Source organism: Oryctolagus cuniculus, chromosome 1 (genome assembly GCF_964237555.1).
Source record: "Oryctolagus cuniculus chromosome 1, mOryCun1.1, whole genome shotgun sequence".
Lineage (NCBI taxonomy): Eukaryota > Metazoa > Chordata > Mammalia > Lagomorpha > Leporidae > Oryctolagus > Oryctolagus cuniculus.
Window position 1 is genome coordinate 216,201,037 of NC_091432.1, and position 12,178 is coordinate 216,213,214.

Consider the following 12,178-nt stretch of genomic DNA (forward strand, 5'->3'; position numbering starts at 1 on the left):
GGCCATAGCAGAGGGCTGGATTGGAAGTGGAGCAGCTGGGACTTGAACCAGCACCCATATGGGTTGCTGGCACTGCAAGCGGTAGATTTACCTACTAGGCCAAAGCACTGGCCCCTGCTCTGATTCTGATCCAGCTTCCCACTAATGCATCTGGAGAAAACAGCAGATGATGGCCCAACATACTTTAAAAAAAAAAAAATTTGTCATTGTGGGGCTGGCACTGTGGCATAGCCAGTAAAGCCACCACCTGCAGTGCTGGCACCCCATATGGGCTCCGATTCGAGTCCTGGCTGCTCCACTTCTGATCCCTCTCTGCTATGGCCTGGGAAAGCAGTAGAAGATGGCGCAAGTCCTTGGGCCCCTGCATCCGTGTGGGAGACCCGGAAGAGGCTCCTGGCTCCTGGCTCCTGGCTTTGGATCAGCACAGCTCTGGCCATTGTAACTGGGGAGTGAACCAGCAAATGGAAGAGTTCTCTCTCTCTCTCTCTGTCTTTCCTTCTCTCTCTATGTAACTCTGACTTTCAGGTAAATAAATATTTTTTAAAAAGATTGTCATTTAGAAATATGTTTTTGTGTGTGTGGTATGCAACAGGAATTTAAATTTGCTTTTATTTTTGCTTTTCCATTGCAATAGCCAATTGTCTTAAGCCATTTATTGAAGAATTCTTTCCCCACCAGTCCCAAGTGCTCAGTCCAAGTGCATTTGTACAGAACTTTCCCGTACAAAACTTTCCTGAACTACTCCTATACTCAAAAGCAGCATTGATTTGTCTGTTTCTTTAATAGTCACTACAGTTTAAATTATTGCAGTGTTATAGTACATGTTTATATCTTTTAGGACAAGCTCTCCAAATAGTATTTTCGAAATTTTCTGGCTGGTGCCACGGCTCACTTGGCTAATCCTCCACCTGCGGTGCCGGCACCCCGGGTTCTAGTCCCAGTCGGGGCACCGGTTCTGTCCCAGTTGCTCCTCTTCCAGTCCAGCTCTCTGCTGTGGCCCAGGAGTGCAGTGGAGGAAGGCCCAAGTGCTTCAGCCCTGCACCCGCATGGGAGACCAGGAGGAAGCACCTGGCTCCTGGCTTCTGATTGGCACAGCATGCAGGCCATAGCGGCCACTTTGGGGGTGAACCAGTGGAAAAGGAAGACCTTTCTCTCTCTATCTCTCCCTCTCTCTGTCTATAACTCTACCTCTCAAATAAATAATTAAAAAAAAAAAAAAAAAAGAACTCAGACCATCCTCTGCTGCTTTCCCAGATGCGTTAGCAGGGAGCTGGATGGGAAGTAGAGCAGTCAGGACTCAAACCGGTGCACATATAAGGGGATCTGGCGTCACAGGGGGTGGCTCTTCCTATACCACAACGCCAGCCCAGTTTTTTCTTCCCTTTGGAATGATTTTACTTTCCTAAATGTTAGAATAAACCTGACAAGTAACATCACAAAAGAGGATTTTCATTAGAGTTATTTTAAAGATTGCTTGAAAAAATTAAGCGTCTTTGTAATAGTGAGCCTTCCTGTCCAGGTACTTGGTATAGCTCCACGTTATTTTTATATTTTAAGTGTTTTGAAAGTTCCCTTATTAAGCAGACAAAAAGATAGACTGCTTGGCTGATTTTCACAAAAAGATAGACTGCTTGGCTGATTTTTGTGAAATGAACACACGTCTGTAACCACTGTCTGGTAGAAGATGTAGAACGCCACCTGAACCCTGGAATTCTCTCTCATGTCACCTCCCTTAGGTAAATTGCTGACTTCGCCATAGTGGCATTCTGTCTGGTTTTTGAATGATATAAATGGACCCTTCAAATATGCTCCTTGGTGTCTGACTTTTGCTTAACATCGCGTTTAAGGAATGGATCCATGTTGCTACATTTAGTTCCTTCCAGTGACCCATTTCCTATCACTGTTGTGTAGTGACTCATAGAAATAGAATTTCATACACATTCTGTTGTTTGCGACAGTTATTTCTAGTTTGGGGCTATTTAGGAATTACATTTATATGTGCATGCCTTTTGGTACACATAACTGCATTTCTGCTAGATGTATATTCAGGTGTAAGGTCACTAGGTCATTGAATACACACACGTAAACACTGCCACTTAGTCTCCAAAGCTGTTGCATTGATTGACACTCATCCCAGCCAAGTGGGAGTGCTCTGTTGCTCTACATCTTCACCATGTGATACTGATAGAGCTTGGTTTTCACTTTACATGTTTTGTTGAGTGTATTTTAATGTTTCCTGGAATAGTATTATTTCATCTTTTATGTGAGGCCCACTCAAACTTTGTACCTTTTTTTTTTTAAAGATCTATTTGAGAGGCAGAGTTACAGACAGGAGGGCAGAGAGAGAGAGAGAGAGAGAGAGAGAGAGAGTGAGATCTTCCATCTGATGGTTCACTCCTCAAGTGGCCCCAACAGCTGGAGCTGGGCCAATCCGAAGCCAGGAGCCAGGAACTTCTTCTGGGTCTCCCATATGGGTTCAGGGGCCCAAGCATTGGATCATCTTCTACTGCTTTCCCAGGCCATTAGCAGAGGGCTGGGTCAGAAGCAGAGCAGCCAGGACATGAACTGGTACCCATAAGGGATGCCGGTGCCTCAGGCGGAGGCTCAGCCCACTACGCCACAGCACCGGCCCCACTTAGTCCATTTTCAACTATACTATCTGCCTTCTAATTGCTTTGTCAGATAGATGCATTAGGAGGGTCCTCTCCCTCTATGTGACTTACCTCTTCACCTCTTGGTAATGCATTTTGATAAATGTTTGTTTTTAATTTTAATAGAATCCAATTTTTCAATCTTTAACTTTTCGGGAAGCGATTTTGATGTCCTGTTAAAAATATGTGGCTGTCCCAAAGCCATAAAGCTGATCTCTTCTGTTTACTTCTAGAAGCTTCTGTTTAGCGGTTCACATTTAGGTCGTGATCCATTCAGAATTGTTTTTGTTGGTGTTTATGGTATGAAGTAGGAAATCCATTTTCTCATAATGTGTTAAGGGTTTTTGTGTCTGCTAATGAGCTGAGTCGGCCTGTAATCTTCCTTTGTTTTCTGTTCCTGTATTTTTATAGGAAATTTATGCTGTCCTGTAAAGAAATTGGCTGGTATTCCCTTATTCTATCCACTTGTAGAATTTTGTAGGCTTGGCATTATTTATTCCCTAAGTGTTAGAAGAATTGACTGGTGAAATCCATCTGAACCTGACGTTTTCTTTGTGAGGTTTTTGTGGATTCAGTTTTTTTTTAATGAATGTAAAACTATTCAAAATGATATTTCTTATTATGTTTCGGTGAGCTGTGGCTTTTCTAGGTATTTGTCTATCCAAATTTTCAAATTTATTGGCATCACATTGTTCATATTGTCTTTAGTAGCTAAAGGATCTGTTGTAGCCTTTTCATAGTGTAATTTGTGCTTTCTCTCTTTTTCTTACTAGTTTGTTCATTTTCTTAGTCTCAAGTTTCATCTCATGGCACTGTAAATTTCTTTACTATTTCATTGTTTTTTGTTCATAAGTGTGTTCTTTCCTTCCTTCTACATTTCTTAGTATATTTTTTATTTTTATAATTTTTTTGGTACAGTTAATATTGAACTCTTTAAAAAAAACAGAAGATTTATTTATTTGAAAATCAGAGTGACTCAGAGAGAGAGAGAGAGAGAGAGATCTTCCATCTGCTGGTTCACTCCTCAGATGGCTGCAATGGTCAAGGCTGGGTCAGGACAAAGCCAGGAGCCAGGAGCTTCTTCCTGGTCTTCTTCCAGGTTTCCCACATGGATAGCAGGGACCCAAACACCTGGGCCACCTTCTGCTGCTTTTCCTGAGCACATTAGCAGGGAGCTGCATCAGAAATGGAGCAGCCGGGACTCGAACCGGCACCCATATGGGATGCCAGCATTGCAGGCAGTGGCTTCACCCACTGCGCCACAACGCCAACTCCCTGAACCTTTCTTTTCTGCTCTGTGCATTGAATGGGATAATTTTCTCTTTCGGTATTCTAATAACTATATTACACAACTTGACTTGTTCTGTTGTCAAAGTTCAGTTTGAGATTTTTCTGACTCCACAGGTGTTTTACTTTTGCCAGAAAGGAGATATTATTTATTCTTCTATGTAAAATATGCTTACATATTTATGTATAATATTATGGATATGTTTACTCTCCAGAATCATCCTTGGTTTCCCTTGTTTCTTTTACTTGAAGAAGGCTGTTCTTGTTTAGGTATGCGTTATCTTATCAAATCTCTGTACTATACATTTGTGATGTTTTGAATTATCTTTTTGGGTTTTTTTTTTAAAGATTTATTTATTTATTTATTTGAAACTCAGAGTTATACAGAGAGAGAAGGAGAGAGAGAGAGAGAGAGAGAGAGAGAGAGAGAGAGAGGTCTTCCATCTGCTGGTTCCTCCCCAGATGGCTATAAAGGCTGGAGCTGCGCCAATCCGGAGCCAGGAGTTTCTTCCAGGTCTCCTATGCAGGTGTAGGGGCCCAAGGACTTGGACCATCTTCTACTGCTTTCCCAGGCCATAGCAGAGAGTTGGATAGTAAGTGGAGCAGCTGGGACTTGAACTGGCGCCCATATGGGATGCTGGCACTGCAGGAGGCGGCTTTACCCACTACGCCACAGCACCAGCCCTGTTTTTGGTTTCTGAATTAACTCTCTATTAGGGGGGAATGTGAAATCAGTTCTGCAGCTTGTTTTGTTTGGTGACTTTTGTGCTATCGGTTGTCCCCAGTTGCCAGGTGACGTGTGTTTGTGTGCCCACCTCTTTAAAATCCAAGTCTGAATCGGTCATTATTGGTAACTGATAGTGTTTTCCACAGATGTTGTTATGGGCTTCCAATGATTCACCTGGGCAGAACTCGCTTCCGCTGGCAATGGCTGTGCAGGTGGACTGGGCTGAAGAGGAGCCCATGACTAGGATTCATTGTGGGGTGTCTGAGCCGGGAAGCTGGGAAGTCACTCAGATGTGGATGCAGGGACGGTGTTACCTGGAAGGTGCTGTGCAGGCAAGCATTTATTTGCTCTCCTTAGCTCCTTTGCTTTTCCCCCTCTGTGTCCAGTGGGACTGCCCACAGCTACCTGGGGCAATGCCCTCTTTCCTGTCGGAACCAGAAGGTGACCTTCCACAGACTTCCTTCTGCTTTACACGAATGTGCCTGCCAATGCCTTGCTGGTGGCAAACAATATAAGGTTCCCCTGTGTGGGGAGCAGGAACAGGGTAACCATTCCTGCCTGGCCGTCCTTAGGCTGCCCGACCATAACCTTGTAGTCCAGTCTCTCCACCACACCCAGCCATTCCTGACTTTGAGCTGAGAGTTTGTCCCATCCTCTAATGGGAACGTAGTCAAGTCCTTGCTCAGTGGTCTCCCCTCATGACCCCCTTTTGCCTGTATTTCATTGTGAATTCTTCTTTTGTTTGTCTCCCCATCAATATAATCTCCTAGAAATTTCCTCAGCATCATATCACTAGAACTTCTACCCGTAAATTCTAAAAGCAGTTTATTAGATAAATATAATTTGATCATCACAGTCATGGAGGAACTACATATATCATTCGATCATTTTCACTCAGTTTCTTTCCCATTATATAAACATACAAGCACTCCTGCTTCACTGTATACTAGGTTTTGGTTTTCACTGTCAATGTACAGTCTCTGTCTTTTGCTAAAAATGAAGGAAAATGAAATTAATTAAGACCATGGAATTGCTTAATGTAATAATTCTACTTAAGCATCCTATCTGAAACTGTAGTAGTCATCCAAGTAAATCAAACCTAATTGTCCTTACTGAATGTTAATCTGAATAAATTTGGGGGACTGGGATATTTTTCATAAGCACAAAGGGCTAAATGGATAAACTGTGTTCTTTAAACAATGTATTTACTTGAGAAGCAGAGAGACAGAGACGGAGGCGGGGGACAGATGGAGAGCTCCCGGCCAGTGGTTCGCTGCCCAGATGCCTGCAACAGCTGGGGCTGGGCTGCTGCTGATGCGGAGGGCTGGGAGGAACCCGGTCATCTGAACCATTGCTGCTGCCTCCCAGAGTCTGCATTAGCAGGGACCTAGAGTCAGGAGCCAGAGCCGAGTATCAGAGCCAAGCACTCCAGTGTTGGTTGCAGGTGTCTTAACTGCTAGGCTAAATGCTCACCTCTAAATTGTGTTACTGAATGAGAATGTTATCCCTTTTGTAAATTTAAAGATGTATTTATTTATTTGAAAGGCAGAAATACAGAGAGAGAGAGAGAGAGAGAGAGAGAAAGCACTGGTTCACTCCCCAAATGGCTGCAATTGCCAGGGCTGGGCCAGGCCAAAGTCAAGAGGCAGGAGCTTCTTCCAAGTCTTCCACATGAGTGCAGGGCCATCTTCTGCTGTTTTTCCCAGGCTCATTAGCAGGGAGCTGGATTGGAAGTGGAGTAGCCGGGACTCGAACCATTGCCTGTATAGGATGGTGGCACTGCAGTACAGAGGCTTAACCTTCTGTGCCACACCGCTGGCCCCAAGAATGTTATCCCTTTAGTATCTGATTGCTTTGCTGTTGTGGCCAGAGCATAGTGACAGAGAGACCCAGGTCCAAAACCTAGCACTACGACCTGCTTTTTTTTTTTTTAAAGATTTATTCATTTATTTGAAAGGCAGAGTTACAGAGAGGCAGATAGATAACTGTTGGGGGGGTGGTGGTGAGAGGATTATGCCTGTGGGACGGGCGTGCTTTAGTCGGCACTGCCAACACTGTTTAGCCCTCTCTCTGAGAGCATTTATTAAGGCGCACTGTGTGTTCATCTGTTCTGGGGGCATCGAGACTTAAAGGGGGAAGACACAGTCTCCAGGAGCCTGGCAGCCAAGTGAAGAGCTCTTCTGCGGATGGTTAGCTCACTTTGTCATGGGATAATAAGGTGCATGTGTGCACACGTGTGTGTGTGTGTGTATGTGTGTGTGGTACACACTAAAGGAGAGAGTAAGGGAGTTGGATTGGTGTGAGGAATGGTGTAGAAACCACATTTTGGGTTTGAAAATGATTGTATTCTGATTGGCACAACGACCACAGGGAGATTGCTCTGGCTGTGTGTGGAAGGTGTGGGTGGGGGTCCTGGTGTGCAGGTGGACGTGGGGGACGGCAGCAGACTGGCGGTTTGGGATAGAGGAATTCCTGAGTGGGAGCAGTGACAGATGACGCGGTTCATTAGGTGCGGGGAACACTGCTTTCCTCTCCCCTTGATAACTGCATGAACTTCTCATCTGACGCCTCAGAGGCCTAGCTGTTGAGTGCCTTGTTTGAATAAATACAGAAACGCCGCAGACAGGGTGAAGACTATTAGGTACAGTACAGGCGGGTAATGTTTATTGAGATAGTCTGCCTTGATTTTCTACCCAAAGATGACCATTTGAATGGGTTAAGTCTGGTTTTAGCAGATCACAGAGTAGAAAGAGAGGCCAGCTAATGGTTACAGACTTGGTTATCTCTTTGGCAACCGACACATGAAGTGGACACACGGAGGCAGTCTGGTCTTCATCTGAGGTCACTAGGACGATTTAAAATATGATCCTTCTCCTCTGAGGACGGGTGGTCCCTCGAGTCTTCTTCCCTCTTTCCCCTTGAACTACCATTCTGGCTCCAAGTGAGTGGATGGGTTACAGAATCAGGGCTTTCTTTAGTAATGTATGAAAAGAATTAAAGAAAATGCTAACACCACTTAATTTGAGGATGCCCACGATGGCACACATTGCACCTGTATGTTGAGAAGAAATGTCAGCTCTTTGTGGGATGAGGAAGTGTAATTTTTCCCTTCTTTCCCTCCTTCTTCCTTCCATCTATCTTGTTCTTACTAGAAACGCTAATTTTTTTCCCCAGTGGAAAATTTGGATAGAACATTTTCTGCTTTTTGGCATTCATTTCCCCTCTTCTGTTATTGGAATGCCTGCATTAATGCATCAGTTAGTATTTGCGGCAAAATAATGATGATTAAATGAATTTTTCTGCATTGATTCCATGCTAGAAATTGTGTTCCGTACTTTATTTATTCCACTATGTGTATACTTGATAGACATTCCATTTAAATGAATTATCTCTTAGGCATTCTCTGTTATTTAACATGATCCCAAGATGTAATTCTCTGAAGAAGGCAATGGTAAATTATTTTAATGCTTGTATTGTTTTTGTTTCTAGCTTATTCTACTAAGCTGAACAAATTTCCTGTATTTAATGTTAATGATGACTTGAATGATCTGTGTACCAGTGCAGTAAGCCCAAATACTACCAAAGCCACGCGGTACGCCCTGAACGTGTGGCGATACTGGTGCATGACCAACGGGCTGAAAGACCACACGGACATCACCAAGGTAAGGGGCTCTTGAGTTTACTTCTTCTTTCAGCAAACTTCTCTGAGCTTCCGAGGGCCAGGCACTGTGTTAAGCATTGAGGGGGGACCCAGAACGGTAGCTTTCTGCCTGGGGAGACTTTGAGAGAACATAAAACACAAAGAATGATCTTCCTAATACACAGCAGGATTGAGCAGGTGTTCTATGAACTTGTAGATCAGAAATGCCTGAAAGGTTCAGATGGATAAAGTAATTTCAACCAAGAGAGAATTGATATTCAAGCCATATTTCCAGGGAGAGGTGGGATGCCAGAAGTAGATGAAGGAAGACCAGAGTCTTCTAGGGTGAGTGACCTGAGGACAAGCAAATTTGGACCAAAAAACCCACTCGCCTGCAGCAGAGGCTTCTTGGATACATGGGTATAGGGGACTATACAACCAGATTTTGATCATCCTCAAGCACCCAGCCAAAAATCTTATAAACACAGGCAAATGGGGAGTTTCTTGTTCTCCCCATCTCCCCATTTGTAAAGTGAGCTCTTACGATCCCTCGAGGGGCCAGCACTATGGTGCAGCAGCTAAAGCCCCACCTGCAATGCTGGCATCTCATATGGGTGCTGGTTTGAGACCCGGCTGCTCCTCTTCCTATCCAGCTCCCTGCTAATATGCCTGGGAAAGCAGTGGAGGATGGCCCAAGGGCTTGGGCCCCTGCACCCGTGCGGGAGACCCTGAAGAAGTTCCTGGCTCCTGGTTTTGGCTTAGTCCAACCCTGGCCATGTGGCCATTTGGGATGTGAACCAGCAAATGGAAGATTCTCTCTCTCTCTCTCTCTCTCTCTCTCTCTCTGCACTTTCCCTCTTTCATTCTGTAATTCTACCTTTCAAATAAATAAAATAAATTAAAAAAAAAAGATCTCATCCAACTTGAGACATTTGAGGTCTTTGAATGGAAGGACAAAATCTTGGACGTGTGGAGACAGAACAGAAAGATGCTGTATTTTGATTTGTATATATTGGGTCTGAATCAGGTGCCCAGGTGGACATGTCCAGTAAGTGATTGGAAATGTAGGATTTTTTTTAAAGTTTGTTTATTTTTATCTACTTGAAAGGCAGAGTGATGAGGGGAGGGAGATTTCCATAGACTACTTCACTTCCCAAATGTCTGCAACAGCCAGGGCTGGGTCAGGCCAAAGACCAGATCCCAGAACTCCATCTGAGTCTCCCACATGGGTGGCAGGGGCCCAAGCAGAGCCATCATTCGCTGCCTCCCAGGACACATCAGCGGGAAGCAGGATCAGAAGTGGGGTAGCCAGGACTCGAATTGGCACTGCACTATGGGACGTGGGAGTCCCAAGCAGTGGCTTAACCTGCTGCACCACAATGGCAGCCCTGCGAATGTGGGACTTTAAACATGGATTAGAACTATTCAAGCTGGAAGTTCAGATGTCTTGAAGAGAGAGGTCGTAAGTGAAGCCATAGGGCCGATGAGGGCTCAGAGTTCGGTCATGTGTGTGGGCGAGCAACAAGAGATGAAGCAGGAAACCCAGGTTTCTACTTCTGGTGGTGCAGTGCAGTCGGTGCCGTGAGGGCCCTTTCTATGTGGTTGCAGAAAGAAAGGGGAACATCCGTGGGGAAGAAGAGGTGGAACCGGAGCGGTGAGCGAGGCATCTGAAAGGCAGGGTTCCCTGTGGGCTTCTGTCGGTAACATGATTAAGGAAGGGAAGACACAGGGAGATGAATCAGAGAGTCCTTGATTAAGAGGAAGACCCTGAAAAGGTGCTATAGAGATTCTAGTCCATGGCATAAGCTGGCTTTTAGCACACTTGAATGCTGGTTGTAGGGCTGGTGTTGTTGCACAGGGTGGTAAGCCAGCGCTTGCAATGCTGGCATCCCATGTTGGAGCGCTCCTTGGAGTCCTACACTCTCCACCTCCTCAGCTAATGCACCTGGGAAGGCAGTGATGATGGCCCAAGTATTTGGGCCACTGCTACACAGGTGGAGAGCCCCAGAGAGAGTTCTAGGCTCCTGGGTCCAGCCTGGCCCATCCCTGACCATTGCAGAGGAAGGTAGTAGATGGCAGATCTCTACCTGTTGTTCTTTTCCTCTCTGTCACTCTGTTTTTCAAATAAATCTTAAAAAAAAAAAAATAAAAGCATCGAAAAACACTGGAAATGATAATCCTAAGAGTAAATTTATGGTTTTAAAAATTATTTACTTGAGAGGGAGATAGGAATGAATGAATAAAGGGAGGACGGATAACAGAGCAACTTCATTAAATTATTGATAGAAAAATGTTCACTATCCCCAGTGAAAATATCTTCCAGAAACAAACATGAAATAAAGACTTTCAGTGTGTCAGAAAATGAAAAATTCTTTCATCCTCAGGCAGAAGCAGAATGATACCATATGGGCATATGCTTCTAAACAAAAGAATGGAGACCCTGAAGTGATAATCATGGGGGAAGGAAGGAGAAGAGAGGGAGGAATCTCCTGTCCACTTGTTCACCAGATGCCCACAACAGCTGGAGTTGGACCAGGCAGTCAAGAGCTGGGAATTCAGTCTAGGGCTCCCACATGGATGAGGGGGATGCAAGTACTCATGCCATCTCCTGCTACATCCCTGGGTGCACATTGGCAGGAAGCTGGAATCGAGAGTGGAGCAGGCACACCAGGGTGGGAGGTAGTGATCCCAAGCAGTATCCTACTCACTACACCAGCACCTGCCCCTAAATGCTAAATATATTTATTTTTAAATTTAATTTCTTTTCAAAGATGGTTTGCTTTTGAAATGAAAAATAACAAGATAAAATGGAATTAAAAATTAGATTGATGCAGAAAAGAGGAAAAAGAAGAACCTCTCATTAGATACTATACAGAAGCCAGAAGACAATGAAATGGCATCTTTAATGAGCTGAAAGAAGCAACTGCCAACTTCGAGTTTTATACTCAGAATACAAACGAAGGTAAAATAAAGACCTTTTCAGACAAGACAAATATCAGAGAATTCATCACCAAAAGAACTACACAACAGTCAATGTTAAAGGAAGCTTCAGGCACAAGCGCAGTTATACCACATAGAAGTTTGCACCTCACAGAGGAATAGAAAATACTTGAAATGGTACCAAAAAATTTTTTTTCGCATTTTAATTTCTCTAAAAAAATTAGTTAAATGTTTAAACCAAAATCAGTAACAATATATTGTGATGTTTCTATGTTATCTGTGGAAGGGAAAAGTGCATGACAACAGTGGCATGATGGATAAGGTGGGAGAGCTAATCTGTAATGTTGTAAGTTCCTAGCCATATGTGGAAAGGTGTATAGTATTTGAAGGTAGACTGTAATAAGTTAAGTATATATTTACAAATCTTATGGGAAAGACTAAATATATAAAACAAAGATACGGAGCTGACAACCCTTACATGGAGATAAATGAAATTGTAGAAAGTTCTCAATCCAAAAGAAGGCATGAAAAGAAGAAGAAAAGAACAAAGAACCAGTGGAACAAACAGAGAACAAATAGCAAAGTGGTAACTTGAAGCCCAGCCATTTTGATGATTATATTAAATGGAAATGCTCTAAAGATGACAATCAAAAGAGAGAGATTATCAGACTGGATTTTTTTTTAAAGCAAGAACCGACTATGCACCAAATGCATCTCTCTTTAAATATAAAGACGGAAAAGTTGAAGGCAGGATGGGAGAAAGATACATACAGTACGCAAACATTAGTCCTGGGGAACCTGAGTGGCTGTTAATGTCAGACAAAGAAGACCTGCAGGGAAAGAATTCTAACAGAAATAAAGAGGGAAATTTCATAATGATAAAGCAGTCCATTTATCAGGAAAGCGTGAAGATCTTAAAATGTACGCACTTCA

General features: G+C 43.7%; 1 protein-coding gene across 1 annotated transcript in view; it reads left to right on the forward strand.

Moving 5' to 3' along the window:
• The window catches only part of KIAA1958 (KIAA1958 ortholog), a 177,223-nt gene that overhangs the window by 149,549 nt on the left and 15,496 nt on the right, over window positions 1-12,178 (forward strand). The window contains exon 3 of the mRNA XM_051843064.2: window positions 8,155-8,327. Within this exon, the coding sequence (XP_051699024.1) occupies window positions 8,155-8,327 (173 nt within the window). The remainder of the gene's footprint in view (window positions 1-8,154; window positions 8,328-12,178) is intronic.